The 22,955-nt window shown below is 32.1% G+C and overlaps 1 protein-coding gene across 7 annotated transcripts in view; it reads right to left on the bottom strand.

The window, feature by feature from the left end:
* Window positions 1–22,955, bottom strand: part of LOC143234426 (zinc finger MIZ domain-containing protein 1-like) — a 140,361-nt gene that overhangs the window by 6,171 nt on the left and 111,235 nt on the right. For all 7 annotated transcript variants that reach the window (XM_076471789.1, XM_076471790.1, XM_076471793.1 and 4 more), the window contains 8 exons: window positions 19,611–20,057; window positions 18,287–18,538; window positions 17,608–17,740; window positions 15,786–16,132; window positions 9,910–10,152; window positions 7,581–7,648; window positions 3,973–4,127; window positions 364–492 (listed from right to left, as the gene is read on the bottom strand). In XM_076471789.1, coding sequence (XP_076327904.1) covers window positions 364–492; window positions 3,973–4,127; window positions 7,581–7,648; window positions 9,910–10,152; window positions 15,786–16,132; window positions 17,608–17,740; window positions 18,287–18,538; window positions 19,611–20,057 — 1,774 coding nt within the window. The remainder of the gene's footprint in view (window positions 1–363; window positions 493–3,972; window positions 4,128–7,580; window positions 7,649–9,909; window positions 10,153–15,785; window positions 16,133–17,607; window positions 17,741–18,286; window positions 18,539–19,610; window positions 20,058–22,955) is intronic.

Here is a 22,955-nt window from a genome sequence, read left to right as displayed (position 1 = left end):
AAGTAATTTTCAATAATTTTGAAAAGTCAGTTAAGCCTATGTTTTCTTATATCAAATTGTTTGAATCCACATGGGAAGGTCCATACATGTTTAACTGCTATGTACAAAAGAACGTAGACTTCCTAACTTTTGAGTGTGAGTGACAATGAAAATTCTGTACAAGTTTTCACAGAAATGCACTTGTTTTATAAAAGACGAAACATTCATTGTAAAAATAAGCTTAAAATTATTAATTTTCAATATCACCATTATTAAAAACCAAAAGTTTTTACTTTCTCTATCATTAATAATTTAGTTAAAACCATTAATCAAAGAGAATGTATAATGAAAAGTGCTGTCTGTATGTTAGTGGATGAGACCTACAATTCATGTCAGGTGGAGTCACTGAAGAGTAGGGAGACATAGCTTGTCCTGCATCCCAGCTATTGCTGGTTGGCATGGTCATGCTTCCTGGTGACATTGCTTTAAACAGTTTCTGTCCCCCACACGCATCTTGAAATGTACAAAAAAAAAATTAATTATCAGAAAATATACACAAACATCTGTTGGTTAATCAGGAGAATAAAACCATTAAGTATTCTTTTAGGCACGAGTAGTTACAGATGTAACATAATCCTAACTGGGATTCTTTAGGGACTTTAGATCCAAATTAAAAATCAAAATACTAAAGTTATTATAAGATTTTTTAAAGAACAAACAAACATGACATTTGATAAATTAACAATGTTTCAGAAATAACTAGGTTGAATTTTAATAACTATTTCACTTTAATTTACTTGTACAGTTCCAAATATTTCTTGTTTCTCTTTTAATGTACGACTACTGACACTGTTGTTCATCTCTGAAAACTGTATGGAAACCATAACTTGACAAAGGCAGGTTTGAGAACTTTAATGGACTGCAAACATCTGTTGAATGAAAGGGAGAAGATGTTTAACTTACATACTACAATCTCTGTTACTACAAACTCTGTCTTATTTCCTTACTCATGACCTTGACAAGTGGTTTCCTACCTCATTGATGTTTCTCCTTCACTGTAGCTCTACAAGTTGTTTCCTGCCTTACTGATGCCTCTCCTTCACATTAACTTGACAAGTTGTTTCCTACCTAACTGATGCTTCTCCTTCACTGTAACTTCAAAAGTTGCTTCCTACCTTACTGATGCCTCTCCTTCACATTAACTTGACAAGTTGTTTCCTACCTTACTGATGCCTCTCCTTCACATTAACTTGACAAGTTGCTTCCTACCTTACTGATGCTTCTCCTTCACTACAACTTGACAAGTTGTTTCCTGCCTTACTGATGCCTCTCCTTCACATTAACTTGACAAGTTGTTTCCTGCCTTACTGATGCCTCTCCTTCACATTAACTTGACAAGTTGCTTCCTACCTTACTGATGCCTCTCCTTCACATTAACTTGACAAGTTGCTTCCTACCTTACTGATGCCTCTCCTTCACATTAACTTGACAAGTTGTTTCCTACCTTACTGATGCCTCTCCTTCACATTAACTTGACAAGTTGTTTCCTACCTTACTGATGCCTCTCCTTCACATTAACTTGACAAGTTGTTTCCTGCCTTACTGATGCCTCTCCTTCACATTAACTTGACAAGTTGCTTCCTACCTTACTGATGCTTCTCCTTCACTACAACTTGACAAGTTGTTTCCTACCTTACTGATGTTTCCCTTTCACTACAACTTGACAAGTTGTTTCCTACCTTACTGATGCCTCTCCTTCACATTAACTTGACAAGTTGTTTCCTACCTTACTGATGCTTCTCCTTCACTACAACTTGACAAGTTGTTTCCTACCTTACTGATGCTTCCTTTCACTACAACTTGACAAGTTGTTTCCTACCTTACTGATGCCTCTCCTTCACATTAACTTGACAAGTTGCTTCCTACCTTACTGATGCTTCTCCTTCACTACAACTTGACAAGTTGTTTCCTACCTTACTGATGTTTCCCTTTCACTACAACTTGACAAGTTGTTTCCTACCTTACTGATGCCTCTCCTTCACATTAACTTGACAAGTTGTTTCCTACCTTACTGATGCCTCTCCTTCACATTAACTTGACAAGTTGTTTCCTACCTTACTGATGCCTCTCCTTCACTACAACTTGACAAGTTGCTTCCTACCTTACTGATGCTTCTCCTTCACTACAACTTGACAAGTTGTTTCCTACCTTACTGATGTTTCCCTTTCCCTACAACTTGACAAGTTGTTTCCTACCTTACTGATGCCTCTCCTTCACATTAACTTGACAAGTTGTTTCCTACCTTACTGATGCTCCTCATCCACTACAACTTGACAAGTTGTTTCCTACCTTACTGATGTTTCTCCTTCACTACAACTTGACAAGTTGTTTCCTACCTTACTGATGCTTCTCCTTCACTGTAACTTGACAAGTTGCTTCCTACCTTACTGATGCTTCTCCTTCACTACAACTTGACAAGTTGCTTCCTACCTTACTGATGCTCCTCATCCACTACAACTTGACAAGTTGTTTCCTACCTTACTGATGTTTCTCCTTCACTACAACTTGACAAGTTGTTTCCTACCTTACTGATGCCTCTCCTTCACATTAACTTGACAAGTTGTTTCCTACCTTACTGATGCTCCTCATCCACTACAACTTGACAAGTTGTTTCCTACCTTACTGATGTTTCCCCTTCACTACAACTTGACAAGTTGTTTCCTACCTTACTGATGCTCTCATCCACTACAACTTGACAAGTTGTTTCCTACCTTACTGATGTTTCCCCTTCACTACAACTTGACAAGTTGTTTCCTACCTTACTGATGCCTCTCCTTCACATTAACTTGACAAGTTGTTTCCTACCTTACTGATGCCTCTCCTTCACATTAACTTGACAAGTTGCTTCCTACCTTACTGATGCTTCTCCTTCACTACAACTTGACAAGTTGCTTCCTACCTTACTGATGCTTCTCCTTCACTACAACTTGACAAGTTGCTTCCTACCTTACTGATGCTTCTCCTTCACTACAACTTGACAAGTTGTTTCCTACCTTACTGATGCCTCTCTTTCACATTAACTTGACAAGTTGCTTCCTACCTTACTGATGCTTCTCCTTCACTACAACTTGACAAGTTGCTTCCTACCTTACTGATGCTTCTCCTTCACTACAAGTTGACAAGTTGTTTCCTACCTTACTGATGCTTCTCCTTCACTACAACTTGACAAGTTGCTTCCTACCTTACTGATGCTCCTCATCCACTACAACTTGACAAGTTGCTTCCTACCTTACTGATGCTTCTCCTTCACTACAACTTGACAAGTTGCTTCCTACCTTACTGATGCTTCTCCTTCACTACAACTTGACAAGTTGTTTCCTACCTTACTGATGTTTCCCCTTCACTACAACTTGACAAGTTGTTTCCTACCTTACTGATGCTCTCCTTCACATTAACTTGACAAGTTGTTTCCTACCTTACTGATGCTCCTCATCCACTACAACTTGACAAGTTGTTTCCTACCTTACTGATGTTTCTCCTTCACTACAACTTGACAAGTTGCTTCCTACCTTACTGATGTTTCCCCTTCACTACAACTTGACAAGTTGCTTCCTACCTTACTGATGTTTCCCCTTCACTACAACTTGACAAGTTGTTTCCTACCTTACTGATGCCTCTCCTTCACATTAACTTGACAAGTTGTTTCCTACCTTACTGATGCTCCTCATCCACTACAACTTGACAAGTTGTTTCCTACCTCACTGATGTTTCCCCTTCACTACAACTTGACAAGTTGTTTCCTACCTTACTGATGCCTCTCCTTCACACTAACTTGACAAGTTGTTTCCTACCTTACTGATGTTTCTCCTTCACTACAACTTGACAAGTTGCTTCCTACCTTACTGATGTTTCTCCTTCACATTAACTTGACAAGTTGTTTCCTACCTTACTGATGCTCCTCATCCACTACAACTTGACAAGTGGTTTTTTTACCTTGCTCATGTTCCTCCTTCACTAGTTTAAGGGGAACAGGTTTCCACGATGCTAAATCATCTATTGTGATTTCTTCAACTTCTGACTTGCTAAGCTTGTTCAGGACAGCCCACATATACTGGTCGATTTCAAGCTTCTCTAGCATTGCTGTTTTGCTAAATAAGACAAGAATCAGAGATTAAAGCAGCATTACAAAGACACATTCTATTAGATTATAAGAGTGATTCAAAGGTACATTCTATTTTATTATAACAGTATTACAAAGGTACATTCTATCTGATTATTATATATTACTAGGGTATATTCTATTAGATTATAACAGTATTACAAGAGTATATTCTATTAGATTATAACAGTATTACAAAGGTACATTCTATCTGATTATTATATATTACTAGGGTATATTCTATTAGATTATAACAGTATTACAAAGGTACATTCTATCTGATTATTATATATTACTAGGGTATATTCTATTAGATTATAACAGTATTACAAGAGTATATTCTATTAGATTATAACAGTATTACAAGAGTATATTCTATTAGATTATAACAGCATTACAAAGGTACATTCTATCTGATTATTATATATTACTAGGGTATATTCTATTAGATTATAACAGTATTACAAAGGTACATTCTATCTGATTATTATATATTACTAGGGTATATTCTATTAGATTATAACAGCATTACAAGAGTATATTCTATTAGATTATAACAGTATTACAAGAGTATATTCTATTAGATTATAACAGTATTACAAAGGTACATTCTATCTGATTATTATAGTATTACTAGGGTATATTCTATTAGATTATAACAGCATTACAAGAGTATATTCTATTAGATTATAACAGTATTACAAGAGTATATTCTATTAGATTATAACAGTATTACAAAGGTACATTCTATCTGATTATTATAGTATTACAAGAGTATATTCTATTAGATTATAACAGCATTACAAAGGTACATTCTATCTGATTATTATATATTACTAGGGTATATTCTATTAGATTATAACAGTATTACAAAGGTACATTCTATCTGATTATTATAGTATTATTAGGGTATATTCTATTAGATTATAACAGTATTACAAGAGTATATTCTATTAGATTATAACAGTATTACAAGAGTATATTCTATTAGATTATAACAGTATTACAAGAGTATATTCTATTAGATTATAACAGCATTACAAAGGTACATTCTATCTGATTATTATATATTACTAGGGTATATTCTATTAGATTATAACAGTATTACAAAGGTACATTCTATCTGATTATTATATATTACTAGGGTATATTCTATTAGATTATAACAGTATTACAAGAGTATATTCTATTAGATTATAACAGCATTACAAAGGTACATTCTATCTGATTATTATATATTACTAGGGTATATTCTATTAGATTATAACAGTATTACAAGAGTATATTCTATTAGATTATAACAGCATTACAAAGGTACATTCTATCTGATTATTATATATTACTAGGGTATATTCTATTAGATTATAACAGTATTACAAAGGTACATTCTATTTGATTATAACAGTATTACAAGAGTATATTCTATTAGATTATAACAGCATTACAAAGGTACATTCTATCTGATTATTATATATTACTAGGGTATATTCTATTAGATTATAACAGTATTACAAAGGTACATTCTATCTGATTATTATATATTACAAGAGTATATTCTATTAGATTATAACAGTATTACAAAGGTACATTCTATCTGATTATTATATATTACAAGAGTATATTCTATTAGATTATAACAGTATTACAAAGGTACATTCTATCTGATTATTATATATTACAAGAGTATATTCTATTAGATTATAACAGTATTACAAAGGTACATTCTATCTGATTATTATATATTACAAGAGTATATTCTATTAGATTATAACAGTATTACAAAGGTACATTCTATCTGATTATTATATATTACAAGAGTATATTCTATTAGATTATAACAGTATTACAAAGGTACATTCTATTTGATTATTATATATTACAAGAGTATATTCTATTAGATTATAACAGTATTACAAGAGTATATTCTATTAGATTATAACAGTATTACAAGAGTATATTCTATTAGATTATAACAGCATTACAAAGGTACATTCTATCTGATTATTATATATTACAAGAGTATATTCTATTAGATTATAACAGCATTACAAAGGTACATTCTATTTGATTATTATATATTACTAGGGTATATTCTATTAGATTATAACAGCATTACAAGAGTATATTCTATTAGATTATAACAGTATTACAAGAGTATATTCTATTAGATTATAACAGTATTACAAAGGTACATTCTATCTGATTATTATAGTATTATTAGGGTATATTCTATTAGATTATAACAGTATTACAAAGGTACATTCTATTTGATTATTATATATTACTAGGGTATATTCTATTAGATTATAACAGTATTACTAGGGTATATTCTATTAGATTATAACAGTATTACAAGAGTATATTCTATTAGATTATAATAGCATTACAAAGGTGCATTCTATTTTATTATAACAGTATTACAAAGGTACATTCTATTTGATTATTATAGTATTACTAGGGTATATTCTATTAGATTATAATAGCATTACAAAGGTACATTATATTAGATTATAATAGCATTACAAAGGTACATTATATTAGATTATAATAGCATTACAAAGGTGCATTATATTAGATTATAATAGCATTACAAAGGTGCATTATATTAGATTATAACAGCATCGCAAAGGTACAATTTATTAGATTATAAATAGCATCACAAAGGTACATTCCATTAGAATACAACAGCATTAAAAAGGTACATTCCATAAGATTATAATAGCATTACAAAAGTACTTTCTAATAGATTATAATAGTATTACAAATATACATTCTATTAGATTATAACAGTGTTACAAAGCTGTATTCTATTAGATTATAACATTGTTACAAAGGTATATTCTATTAGATTATAACATTACAAAGCTGTATTCTATTAGATTATAACAGAGTTACAAAGGTACATTATATTATATTATAACATTATGAAGCTGTATTCTATTAGATTATAGCAGTGTTACAAAATTATATTCTATTGAAACATTCTAAAGTCTTAGTTTCCCCTAAACAATAAACATTGTTATTTATTCTAAACATAATTAAAAAAGGAAAGCAGTTACAAATATTTTTATAAAAAAATGGATGAATGTCTTTCTAAACACTTGTAATGCATGTAATAATATTAGGTAAATCTGTAATTAAAATCTACAAAACACAATAGTATTTATAATAACAATTTACAGCAACACAATAAGTCACAGTGAAATTTGTTATTTTACCATTCTAACCTAAGATCACTATAAGAATTAATTCAATAAAATATGTTATAAACACTTTAGTTTTGAAGTTCAGGGTTACAGACCCCCTTTTGAATATTTTACAACACTGTGTGGTTAATAATAAAACAATTTATTCAGGACAAACACAGACCAAATATCTTTTACTGTGTGGGGCTCACACAGTGTGTTTGTTACAATTCATTTAGTTGACAGTAAATACTTACTTGCACACTGGACATCTCCAAGACTCTCTTTCACAGTTTAGTTGTAGGTAGGACTGTACATCAAAACACTAAGAAAAGCAGTGCACATTGTTAACAGTATAATTGTGTAAAACATTCTGCAAAACTTACATGTACATTGTGAACTATATCACCATGTACTTTATCTACAATATAATGATATCAACACCTTCTAAAATCTTCCATGAAGTAACCATCTACAATATAACCACGTAAATGCTCTATAGTTTAACAACAAATATAAGTCTACTTCACGAACTGAGAACAGAAAATTTTAAAGGTGTTGATAATGACTACACTTGTCTAAGAAATTACTGGATAATGTTCCGAGTTCCTAGTTTAGATCTACAAGCAATTTGAGACATCATCCAATAACTTCATAAACAGATGAACCTGTCATAAATTACTAATATAATAAATCTAGAAAGTACTGATACGGTCGATTTAAACATTCTTACAAAAGATAGACAAATCATTTTTAAAACATGTTATCAAATCTTCTACAATAATTTTGTAAATAGTGCATATAAAATGGTGCAGTATACCAAATACTTTTAATAAATGGTTCTATATAAATAAAGAAAATTCGAAATTTGTCAAAAAAGAAGGCATTAAAAATATTTATCTCCAAAAAAACTGTACAGTTAATATACCAATCAAACTTCAAGATGAGAATATTAAATACAACTAGTTCGAAACTGTAGACAACTGTACTCATTTTGTGAAGGTCTTTGTTATGATGAATATTTCAAATTTCACCACTGTGTTTCCACAAATTACAAATTTTAAGTAGGCCTGTCCTAATACAGTGTTACATTTTATCTTAGAAGTTTACAGATATGAATCTCTTGCAGGTATGGAAAGGCAGAAATAAAAATGTTACTTGGTTTATATATCTTAAGACCTATATTGTGTAAAATATTGAACATAAGAAGCCATTACCTCTTTTTACATGCTGAAAATGTATTGATTGTTTCTTTGCTGTTAAGCACCATGTTATACCATGGGTTATCTATGTTATGTCCACTATAGGTACTGAAACATGTTTTTTTTTTGGTTTTTTTAGCAACATAAGTCTTCAAACTTAATGGTAAACCACTGAGCTTGAGTTAATAGGTGTTATACTATTATACAGTTTGAGTTAATAGATGTTATACTATTATACAGCTTGAGTTAATAGATGTTATACTATTAAACAGTTTGAGTTAATAGATGTTATACTATTATACAGCTTGAGTTAATAGATGTTATACTATTATACAGTTTGAGTTAATAGATGTTATACTATTATACAGCTTGAGTTAATAGGTGTTATACTATTATACAGTTTGAGTTAATAGATGTTATACTATTAAACAGTTTGAGTTAATAGATGTTATACTATTATACAGCTTGAGTTAATAGATGTTATACTATTATACAGTTTGAGTTAATAGATGTTATACTATTATACAGTTTGAGTTAATAGATGTTATACTATTATACAGCCTGAGTTAATAGATGTTATACCATTATACAGCTTGAGTTAATAGATGTTATACCATTATACAGTTTGAGTTAATAAATGTTATACCATTATACAGTTTGAGTTAATAGTTATAGATGTTATACCATTATACAGTTATACCATTATACAGCTTGAGTTAATAGACGTTATACTATTATACAGTTTGAGTTAATAGATGTTATACTATTATACAGTTTGAGTTAATAGATGTTATACTATTATACAGCTTGAGTTAATAGATGTTATACTATTATACAGCTTGAGTTAATAGAGTTATACCATTTACAGCCTGAGTTAATAGATGTTATACCATTATACAGTTTGAGTTAATAGTTATACCATTATACATGAGTTAATGTTATACCATTATACAGTTTGAGTTAATAGATGTTATACTATTATACAGTTTGAGTTAATAGATGTTATACTATTATACAGTTTGAGTTAATAGATGTTATACAATTATACAGTTTGAGTTAATAGATGTTATACTATTATACAGTTTGAATTAATAGATGTTATACTATTATACAGTTTGAGTTAATAGATGTTATACTATTATACAGTTTGAGTTAATAGATGTTATACTATTATACAGTTTGAGTTAATAGATGTTATACTATTATACAGTTTGAGTTAATAGATGTTATACTATTATACAGTTTGAGTTAATAGATGATATACAATTATACAGTTTGAGTTAATAGATGTTATACTATTATACAGCTTGAGTTAATAGGTGTTATACTATTATACAGTTTGAGTTGATAGATGTTATACTATTATACAGTTTGCTGAACTAACCTGTATGTGTTTACAGTCTTCTCCTCGTGCAGGAAGATTAATTCTCTTGAATGTGATTGGACACTTCAGAGAGACTTTGATAGCTGTTTGTTCGACACCATCGCCACTTGCTGCCACATTGTTAAAGTTTCTCTTGATCCTCAAGACACAGAGTTCTGCTGGCAAGAGTCTTTTACGCAACAAACCCTGGACAACAGACCTCAGTGTTGGTTGGTGGACAAGTTGTAAGAGAAACAGGTGAGACTAAAAAAAACATTATTATAAGTTTGTGGAATCTTGTTAATAAGTTATTAATTTTCTGTATTTTTTTCTCTTGATACAAAGTTCACTTAATTAATATATCCTTAGTCTACATCAGATAATAGATACAAAAAAAATCGTGCTTCTAATTTACATCGTCAAACAAAACAGTTTTGAAATTTACTTTCAGATAAATGTTCATGTCAATACTGTTTATTTTACCTCAGCAAGTTGTTCTCAGAAAGAAAATCAAAAAATGTGGAAAATGTATTGATAATAAATACTTATGTATAATTAGTGCTAGTTTATGTTTTTTTAATGTCCTTTTTAAACAACCAAGACTTCAAGCTGTTTAACTACGATACATCTCTTTGTGACAGAGATGCCTTGCCTTCTGGTTCTGTTTTTAAATACAGATCTACATAATGAACTATTTACCCTGTGGCCATTACCAGCACTGAAACCCAGTTTACCACTGGGCTTCTGGAGGGCTTTTGTGTTTTATTGTTGATTCAAAGTCATTTAGATCAATAGTATACTGTTAGGACACTGCATATGAAAAATTTCCTTTCTTTATACTTATGGAGTTTACGAGTAATTTTAAAACAACATAGAGTAACCTAAATTACTTTAGATGCGTGAATAATGTTAGGGATTGTGCTTCATTTATAAACTGATATTATACAGCAGACTTCTATGCCAAATTTTCTCATTTAAGATTTATTTTGGTGAAAAATAAATGAAATGTGTAACACACACACACACACACACACACACACACATATATATATATATATATATACACACACACATTTCTCTTCGTTATTATTTGGAAACAAGTGATTGGGCCATGAAATGAAATTATTTAGCACTGTTTGCCATAAGACTCAGAATTTTTAAAAAGAATAAAAACTAACATGTAAACATAAGTACATATGTATAATTACTTTTACATGTATCACAATCAATTACCTTTACATATACAATAATCAGTAACTGTTACACTTACAACAATCAATTTCTGTTACATGTATAACAATCAGTTACTGTTACATGTATAACAATCAATAACTGTGCAGCATTTCTGTCATTAAAATTTTTTTCCAAGGATCCTTCATACTGAATCTGATATAATCAATAAATTTATGCAGAATTAAAGTTATTCAGGCCATTACAACAATGTTGTTTACTTAAAGAAGAATCACTCTAATAAGTTATACACAAAGTGGTAAATAACTGAACTCAAAAGATTTAATAAGGTGCTTTACTAGGTAGCTTATAATATTACTTCTTACACTGAAGAGTCATCATTTTCATGCATAATTATACGTGTTTAATAACCAGAACTAGCTGGTTTTAATATACATCACCCAGAGCTAGCTAACTTTAATGTACATCAACCAGAACAAGCTGGCTTTAATATACATCACCCAGAGCTAGCTAACTTTAATGTACATCAACCAGAACAAGCTGGCTTTAATATACATCACCCAGAGCTAGCTCGCTTTAATGTACATCAACCAGAACAAGCTGGCTTTAATATACATCACCCAGAGCTAGCTAGCTTTAATGTACATCAACCAGAACAAGCTGGCTTTAATATACATCACCCAGAGCTAGCTAGCTTTAATGTACATCACTCAGAACAAGCTGGCTTTAATATACATCACCCAGAGCTAGCTAGCTTTAATGTACATCACCCAGAACAAGCTGGCTTTAATATACATCACCCAGAGCTAGCTAACTTTAATTTACATCAACCAGAACAAGCTGGCTTTAATATACATCACCCAGAGCTAGCTAGCTTTAACGTACATCAACCAGAACAAGCTGGCTTTAATATACATCACCCAGAGCTAGCTAACTTTAATGTACATCAACCAGAACAAGCTGGCTTTAATATACATCACCCAGAGCTAGCTAGCTTTAATGTACATCAACCAGAACAAGCTGGCTTTAATATACATCACCCAGAGCTAGCTAGCTTTAATGTACATCAACCAGAACTAGCTGGCTTTAATATACATCACCCAGAGCTAGCTAACTTTAATGTACATCAACCAGAACAAGCTGGCTTTAATATACATCACCCAGAGCTAGCTAACTTTAATGTACATCAACCAAAACAAGTTGGCTTTAATATACATCACCCAGAGCTAGCTAACTTTAATGTACATCACTCAGAACAAGCTGGCTTTAATATACATCACCCAGAGCTAGCTAACTTTAATGTACATCAACCAGAACAAGCTGGCTTTAATATACATCACCCAGAGCTAGCTAACTTTAATGTACATCACTCAGAACAAGCTGGCTTTAATATACATCACCCAGAGCTAGCTCGCTTTAATGTACATCAACCAGAACTACCTGGCTTTAATATACATCACCCAGAGCTAGCTAACTTTAATGTACATCAACCAGAACAAGCTGGCTTTAATATACATCACCCAGAGCTAGCTAACTTTAATGTACATCAACCAGAACAAGTTGGCTTTAATATACATCACCCAGAGCTAGCTAACTTTAATGTACATCACTCAGAACAAGCTGGCTTTAATATACATCACCCAGAGCTAGATAACTTTAATGTACATCAACCAGAACAAGCTGGCTTTAATATACATCACCCAGAGCTAGCTAACTTTAATGTACATCACTCAGAACAAGCTGGCTTTAATATACATCACCCAGAGCTAGCTAGCTTTAATGTACATCACTCAGAACAAGTTGGCTTTAATATACATCACCCAGAGCTAGCTAACTTTAATGTACATCACTCAGAACAAGCTGGCTTTAATATACATCACCCAGAGCTAGCTAGCTTTAATGTACATCAACCAGAACTAGCTGGCTTTAATATACATCACCCAGAGCTAGCTAACTTTAATGTACATCAACCAGAACTAGCTGGCTTTAATATACATCACCCAGAGCTAGCTAACTTTAATGTACATCAACCAGAACTACTTGGCTTTAATATACATCACCCAGAGCTAGCTCGCTTTAACGTACATCAACCAGAACAAGCTGGCTTTAATATACATCACCCAGAGCTAGCTAACTTTAATGTACATCACTCAGAACAAGCTGGCTTTAATATACATCACCCAGAGCTAGCTAGCTTTAATGTACATCAACCAGAACAAGCTGGCTTTAATATACATCACCCAGAGCTAGCTAGCTTTAATGTACATCAACCAGAACAAGCTGGCTTTAATATACATCACCCAGAGCTAGCTAGCTTTAATGTACATCAACCAGAACAAGCTGGCTTTAATATACATCACCCAGAGCTAGCTAACTTTAATGTACATCAACCAGAACAAGCTAACTTTAATATACATCACCCAGAGCTAGCTAGCTTTAATGTACATCAACCAGAACAAGCTGGCTTTAATATACATCACCCAGAGCTAGCTCGCTTTAATGTACATCACTCAGAACAAGCTGGCTTTAATATACATCACCCAGAGCTAGCTAACTTTAATGTACATCACTCAGAACAAGCTGGCTTTAATATACATCACCCAGAGCTAGCTAACTTTAATGTACATCACTCAGAACAAGCTGGCTTTAATATACATCACCCAGAGCTAGCTAACTTTAACGTACATCAACCAGAACAAGCTGGCTTTAATATACATCACCCAGAGCTAGCTACCTTTAATGTACATCAACCAGAACAAGCTGGCTTTAATATACATCACCCAGAGCTAGCTAGCTTTAATGTACATCACTCAGAACAAGCTGGCTTTAATATACATCACCCAGAGCTAGCTAGCTTTAATGTACATCAACCAGAACTAGCTGGCTTTAATATACATCACCCAGAGCTAGCTAGCTTTAATGTAATGTACATCAACCAGAACAAGCTGGCTTTAATATACATCACCCAGAGCTAGCTAGCTTTAATGTACATCACTCAGAACAAGCTGGCTTTAATATACATCACCCAGAGCTAGCTAGCTTTAATGTACATCAACCAGAACAAGCTGGCTTTAATATACATCACCCAGAGCTAGCTAACTTTAATATACATCACTCAGAACAAGCTGGCTTTAATATACATCACCCAGAGCTAGCTAGCTTTAATGTACATCAACCAGAACAAGCTGGCTTTAATATACATCACCCAGAGCTAGCTAGCTTTAATGTACATTACTCAGAACAAGCTGGCTTTAATATACATCACCCAGAGCTAGCTAGCTTTAATGTACATTACTCAGAACAAGCTGGCTTTAATATACATCACCCAGAGCTAGCTAACTTTAATATACATCACTCAGAACAAGCTGGCTTTAATATACATCACCCAGAGCTAGCTAGCTTTAATGTACATCAACCAGAACAAGCTGGCTTTAATATACATCACCCAGAGCTAGCTAGCTTTAATGTACATTACTCAGAACAAGCTGGCTTTAATATACATCACCCAGAGCTAGCTAACTTTAATATACGTCACTCAGAACTAGCTGGCTTTAATATACATCAACCAGAGCTAGCTAACTTTAATGTACATCACTCAGAACAAGCTGGCTTTAATATACATCACCCAGAGCTAGCTAGCTTTAATGTACATCAACCAGAACAAGCTGGCTTTAATATACATCACCCAGAGCTAGCTAACTTTAATGTACATCACTCAGAACAAGCTGGCTTTAATATACATCACCCAGAGCTAGCTAGCTTTAATGTACATCAACCAGAACAAGCTGGCTTTAATATACATCACCCAGAGCTAGCTAACTTTAATGTACATCAACCAGAACTAGCTGGCTTTAATATACATCACCCAGAGCTAGCTAGCTTTAACATATATCAACCAGAACTAACTGGCTCAATTACCATTATGTTTTGCATTGAAATTGGAAAATGTCAGAGAGTGTACATGGGTTATTTTATTTTAGGATTTTTTGCTTGGAAAGGGGACAAAAAGGAACCACAGAATAGGACACATTTACATTTCTTTATAGCTTTTACCCTCCATGAACCAGAATTGGCTGGCTCAATTATTGTAATTTTTGCATGATAGCTGGAAACTAAGATAGAACATTGTTGTGTTATAGAATTTTTGTATTAATAGGTTGATAAAAAACCCTGATATAGTCTACATTTTCACTTTTTTATAATTTTGGTTTAAAATTTCACTATACTTAATCAGTTAACTGAATCAAATATTATCTTTCAAAAAATGGATATGTAACTAGTCACTAATGGTGTCATAGGAGTTTAGTAACAAAATAAGGAAGGGGAATATTATCTGAGACTGTCCTTCATACAGTTTTTGTCACCTTAACAGACACCTTCATCAAGTCCATATATTATATGGAAACACAAATTATGTATAGATACACAGTTAATATTAATTTCCAATCACAGTAAGCTGTGTTACTAAGAGAAAAACTGAAAATCAACCTGGCAATCAGTATTGCTAATTAAATATCCAATGTTTTAAGTTTCTACTTATAAAGATTAGAATGTATTGTTTCACATATTAAATAATTACATGCTACTTATTCATATTCCATACAAAAATAAGGTTCAACATGTAACAATAATCAATGATAATTACAAGAACATTGATAGTTTGATAATTTACTTGTGTAAGTATTTATTTGAAATGGTTCACATACACAACAGCAAGCTGTCACTGTGATCTGAATGGTGTTTCGTCCAGATTGACTCATTTTCTTGACATATAAAGGCCTGTGGGACGTTTTATTTTCCCCTCTATCAATAGTAATGGGTATCGCATTGATGGACACTTGCACTGATGAAGGCCAGTTGGTGCTCATCTGCCTGTCTTCGTGATGAAAGCACTTCAGTTGTAACTCAAGATCTGAACGCATTAGTAGAGTTTGGTATATGGAGGGCTTAAGTTGAAAGAAATGATTGCTGACAGCAAGATTGTGTTCCAAACGGAAAGAAGGCAAAATAGTGCCATCTCTGACAGGGAAAGTGAGCCTCATTTCATCATATTCTATAAAACAAAACAGCCTGCATTAATTTTTACACAACACCAGATAGACTATAGATCTATTAATCATTTCAAAAATGTATTCACAACCATTTCTTGATATCTACTAATATAATTTGCACCTGTTATATGAAACATAAGAACATAGTTATTATTGGATATATAAATTATACTGTTCATGGTTAAAATATTTCACCAGTATTTTGTATCATTTATGGGTAACACGTTCACCCATTGTGCATGATGATACTAGGTTAACCTGGTGAAATGTTGTAACCACTGGTATTATAATCAGTATATGTGATAACAAATGAGTTTATAACTTGATTCATAAAATAAGAAGACACACAACTACTGAACTCCAGATAATAAAACTCGATTTAGTTAAAAATATTCTACACATGGCTATAAGACACTTCTCAGACCAGGTAGCAAAAAACTTTCTCAGTATATGACATACACCAAGATTTTTATCACACTGGCTCATAAAAGTTATTTTTCCCGATATTTATGTTTTATGGGTAAATTAATATAAAACACCACAACCTTCAAATTTATACGTGTGTGTTATAAACAGGAATCTAACAACAAATAGCATCATTGGTAATATATTCTTAAAAAGCTATGTTTAGCAGTTTTTAATTTTATCAATTTTATATACATATATATTTATGTGCGTATACTATACATACATGTTGGGTGAGGTGTAAACATGCTACAGGCACTTCACCACAAATACGTCTATTCTAAATACTTGTATAATATCATTCCATTATTCTATCCTCTGTTTATTTCATTGTCTCTTACATTATCTCATACTTTATTATTTCTTTTAATTACTTTTAGAGACTACGTTTTATAACACATCTGTACCGAATGATTTACCATGTTCAATACAGCTTGCTGAAGGTGAAATAGGTGTACTCCATATTCCAAAAATTGAATGTTTGTTACTAAACACACATTTGTCACATGTTTGTTGTCGCTGCTGCTGTCTTCCCGTTGTTCATTATTAAACTTCAATTCCCATCGTATGAATCTTTTACTATATATATATATATGTATATGTATATGTGAGTGTATTTGTATATATATATTATATATATGTGTGTATATACTATATGTGCATGTATATATATGTGTCTGTGTATACTAATTACACAGGAAACTTTAAAAGCGATAATTATTACTTTTTAAAAAAATCATTGAAATTTATTTACTGTGTAGTGACTAATATCTCAAGTATATTTCATTAAACAACATTTCACAATAAAACTTTGACATTAAATAAGCCATCTTTCATCGTATTAACCTAAGATTTACAAATTACAGGTTACTCGTCACATAACAGAGAATGTTTAACACAACATAAATATTCCAGAAACAAGTGATGTTATTCAGTGGCATATTACAGTACTAAAACAGCTTCTTAGTAGATAAAAACAACAATGCACAAAACATCTCGACAAGTGACTTACTTTCTTGGTGCACCATCGACTTTATATCACCATGGTTGGACGTGAAGCAGGAGGTTATTACTGAAGCTGATGTGAGGGGTGGCGGTGTAGGATGAGCTGATATTGGTGACTGCTGGTAACTAATTAGTCTGTGCTATAATTTCAAAAACAGTATACATCTTGGCATCTTGAAGGACAATTATAGGCAGCAACACTCAAACAATTTCCATTTGCTGTCAATAAAATATTTCCAATATAACAGTACAAGTCTGTATCTAATATGGAAACTACAAACATTATACCCTGATAATGCCTATAGACTGTATTTTTACAATATGACAGGCAAACTACATGAAAAGAGTCTATTAAGAGCAATGTCTGTAAATCAGTTGTCTATTTCTATATCCTGAGTTTAAACATGTAATCAATATATTTTGTTAGTGCAAAGCTGCACCACTTAACTATCTACATTCTATTTACCACAGGGAATCGAATCCCATATTTTAGCAAGGCAAATCTGCAAGCTTATAACTGTAATAAACATATACAGTTTTTTTTAATGAAACTTTTGTCTCGGTTCTTGATTTCGCTTTTCAGTTTCACCCTTTCCTAAGCACTCAAATCAGTACCGTCTCTACACACCTGATTCCTGAACTAACTTTTTTCTTAACGAGGTAAACAGAATATAAGATTTACATACCTGATAACTTGAAGGGTTACTGTAAGTGTTTCCATTGTATGTTTGCTGTTCATATAACATCTGTTGTGGTGTGGAACTATTGATTTGAGCTGATGGGTAATACTGGTTTTGTTGTGCCATAAAAGGAGGTCTCATGGATGGTTGTACTGTTTGTTGAGGTGGGTAAGGTGTAGAAGGGAGGGGCTGTTGTTGTATAAATGGAGAGTATTGGTGTGGCTGTTTCACAAACTGGGAAGACTGAGCTCCAGGATACTAAAAGTTTAACAAAAAGTTTATTATAGACTTTCGTACTGATAATTCAGTTTCACTTACAACTAATAAAATGTTCACACACCACTTCTATGGCTTCAATTCAAGTGTATTTGTTTCTCTGACTCACATTGATTTAACGTTCCCATCAATCTCAATCTTATACAAAACTCTTTCTCACTTTAAGCAAAGTAAGATTGTTTGAGATGTTGTTTGGAGAAGGGAATTTTTAATAATAATAATCAAAGCTTGCCAAGGAAACAGACTTAGTGATATACCTAAATGAGTGGATGTAACACATTGTATTTACTTTTCTGTAACACCTCTGAAAAGAACCAGTTATTCTTAATTAATTGTAAGTAAAAAAATTAGTCAATATTTTCATACAAAAAGTTTGTTACATTTTGAAATGATAAAAAACATAAAATAAATATTTAAGGTATCCAAAAAACCACTAAAATAATTTAAAAAGTGAGACTTGTGTTATTTTAAAAGAATAACACTAAAAATTATCAAAAATAGGATAGAAATTTGTTTATACTGCCATAAAATCCTGAAGAGTTGTCTTCATTTGCAGAAGAAAAGAAAGACCATAGTTAATAAATGGCTGTACACATTGTAGAAATGAAGATAATCTGTTTCAGGGAAAATTATTATCGTTGTTGCTTTTTTCATGGCAAAAAAGATATTAAATCTCTTCAATTATTTAACACTCATTGTCATAAGGGAAAAGGAAGTAGGAAAATCAAGACATTCCTATGAAGTGTGTTAATACATAACCAGTTGATTTCTGTACATTTTAAAAAGAGATTTTTGGCAAAACAGACTTTAATTAAACAAATAAGTTGCTTACAATGAGAAGCAAAAAATGTTTGGAGTCTCACCCATAAATTTATTCCACAAAATCTAATATTTTGAAAACAGTATATACAGAACAAAATGTTATCACACTGAAGTGGAGATATAATGTAACTCATTATCAGTTGTTTTACATATAGCATATTATTTCATCGTTAACAATAACAGAGCTTTGCTAAAGAACTTTATGATGTATCTAAAGCTGCAAGAAGCCCACCTGTGAAGGACTATATGAATGTTGGGCATCGAATCCATAGGGTTGCATATTAGCATTATACTGTGGAATCACACTGGTGCTGTACTGTGAGTGTCGTTTTTCTGCTAGATGCTGGACAGGACTTGGATATGGTGTCACACGATTTCTATGCTGGGAACCCATCTCTACCGTTGGTCCTGGGTACATGGATGATCCCCCACTTCCCATATTTGGAACAAGTTGCATACCCACTTTGGGCAGTTGATTGTTCACAGACATGGATTCATTCATTCCCATTTGGGAGTCAAAGGGGTTCACTGAATTTCCAGAATTCATCATGGAGTTGTTCATTACTCCACTTGATTCATTCATGGATATCATGGAGTTCTCCGTTTGTGCAAGGCCATTGGATAAATATGGATTTCCAGTAGCACCATGGTACTGTTGTTGGTCTTTCACACTATGCATCTAGTAAATTAGATGAAATTTATTTGAATAAGAGAGAAGAATAAACACAAACAAGTTTAAACCATCCTCTGATTTAGCTTTGTTCGAACTACAAGTAAAAATAGACAGATTTCAAACTATGAAATATAGAGCATATTAGTTACTGACTAGTCCACAACACTTATTTATCTTCTAAGGTTTATTTCTAAAAATCCATAACAAATTAATCACAAGTGAAATGAGGACTTTACTTATTTAAAAAAAAAGATTTAGAATGAAGTGAAATAATTCATGTAACAACTCTTTGAACATTTAAAAAAATAGCAGATAAAAATATCTTGAAGAGTCTTATCTCCTAACATTTGTTAAAAAATTGTTTCAAGTGACAGAGAATAATATAAAATTATGAACCACAATGAGTGATACCTAATCATTGATAAAACTATCTAGACTGTTATTACTGAATTTAGGATTACTAGGTACTTGGAAAATTACTGTATTATTGGATTCTTTAAAGTACAACTTCTCTTTTAATTATTTATTCAAATTTGATTTAAAAAACATGCAAAAAGAATTATGTTTAGAGCTGGGTGATTGGTGGAATATGCTAATCAATTAGCTGTTTGGTTCATTAATTTATTACATTCAACTAATAGATTATTCTCACACAATACTTAGATAACTGAAATAACGAGAAACACAAACTGTTTAAGTTGAACAACTCTGAATTACGTGAAAATAATAAAAAAATTATTGTACCAATAATTAGATTCCTTGGATAGCTGGAATAATTATAAACAGTAATAACTGGAAACAAATGTTTATTTGTTAATTATATTTCTGTGATTTAACCATAATCTCAATTAATCAAACCTCTTACCTGGTACTAATTAGTATGATCAATGCTCACAAGTGAAAAATAAAAAGCACGAATATGAAACTACATTCCACAAAACGAATTAAAGAGAACTTTGTAATTTTACAGGAAATACAAAACAAAGCCATTATCATAACATCAGTGAATTTCTCTCCTGAATTATTTCTCATACAAATTAGGTGTTAACATGTAATATGAAAAATTAACATAATGAAAATGATTAGAAGCAGTTTTAACATTTTCAGAATTCACAAAATGTTATTTCAGTACAAAGCATGATCACCTGACAGAGTTTTTTTTAACATCCTGACATGTATTTATCTGCTTCTCTTATTTTACAAGAGAACTTTAGTGGAAAAATAAACGTGTCAGGATGAGACTTATTTCACACACACTTTTCGTACGTCCTAGGTGGGAAAAAAATTTAAATAATAATCAGAACACTCAATTTAAAGACCCATCACCACTTTAAGGAGTGTCTTGACCACTAGAATGAAGGAGACAGGCATTATCATCCATCAGAGTCGAGTTGAGTGCGAAGGATGGCAGGATGTGACATTAACAAATAAAGAATACTTTACATTTATATGAGCTTAACCCTGCCCACACCATATTTTTGCATCATATTTTGGTATACATATGTAGACCCTCTCTGTGAACTCTTTTTCTGATCTATGGACATCATACAAAATCATGGAGTAGCCATTCTAGAATTGTGTCTAACCAGAGTTCACTGATGGTGATCACCCTCTTGTACTGGGGCAATGAATACTTTGTTCAAATGTCTAAGCAGCCATGCAACTGGTTTAGAAACAGTTCCATTCTCTAATAACAGTATTTTTTAGACACATGTCGTCAAACTGTAACAAGTCTGCTCTGATTAGCTCTAATGGGTTTCCACATAGTAATGTAATCATGTGTCTTCTTTGAAGTCTAGCCATGACTTTTGAACAATTCGGGATATTTTAACCTCTGTGATTTACTTAAAAGTGAGAAATGAGGTAAGACTGTGTGAGATTCTTATGTTTATAGCACATAGAGAACAAAACACCAAAGTAAACAGTACAAACTGTCAGGAGTCTTGATACTGGAAAAAACTAATTACAAAAACTTTGTGTGCCTCTGTCCTCTTCAGTTTCGGAAGACGTGAGAGACAGAAGAGGCCACACAAGTGTGTTTAAACTAGATTCTCTGATATCAAGACATCTGACAGTTTGTTTATTGTGGTGTTTTGTTCTCAGTCATTTACACTTCAGATTACTTGACAAATCAGTAGATGCCTGATTTCTGTAACAAGAAAACAATGAATTTCTTTATAATGCACATTTTCCTTTGTCATAGCTAGAATACTGCAAATTTTGACTGTTCTTTAGTTATTTTGTAAAGCGTATAATTTTTTCTCCTTCTGGCAACATTTCCATCTAAGAAACAGTTCAGTGACTCATGTTTGAGTATCTCTGTTCCACAGATATCTTGCACATATATCTTTAAAAATAAATGTCTTTAGAATCTTTTAATTTCCTCTCAGTTACCTACCCAAATTAAAATGAAAATTCCTAACGTGAATACAATTAGTGAGGTCTGACTTGATAATGACTAGCATCATAACACATCTACTCATATGATAGCCCAATATGGCTTTGCTATAAGAAAACACACACACACACATATGGTCATCCCACCAATATTACTCTGGATACTTGGATATCAGGTATCAGTTTATAAGATGATATAAACTTTTCTTTGTGTCAAAACGGTTACACATAATTTCTTTAACAGATTCAGGAATTATTAATAAAGCTTCAAATACGATAACAATACCTATCTTATATCTGCATCAAATAAAATCAGAATTTCTGAATGCACAGTGATTGGCTACATACAAACATCAGGTCAAATAATGGCTGAAAGTAAAATATTTAATGAATTTGCATTGCTCAATCACTTTTCTAACCTCAGTAACTAATAATAAGAATTCAGCAAAAATTAAAAGGATTGAAGGACGTTTAAGGAAATAAGTAAAACACAGGAAAAGGATCTTT

Source organism: Tachypleus tridentatus, chromosome 12 (assembly GCF_004210375.1).
Source record: "Tachypleus tridentatus isolate NWPU-2018 chromosome 12, ASM421037v1, whole genome shotgun sequence".
Classification (NCBI taxonomy): Eukaryota; Metazoa; Arthropoda; class Merostomata; order Xiphosura; family Limulidae; genus Tachypleus; species Tachypleus tridentatus.
This window is presented reverse-complemented; position numbering and strand designations above follow the sequence as displayed.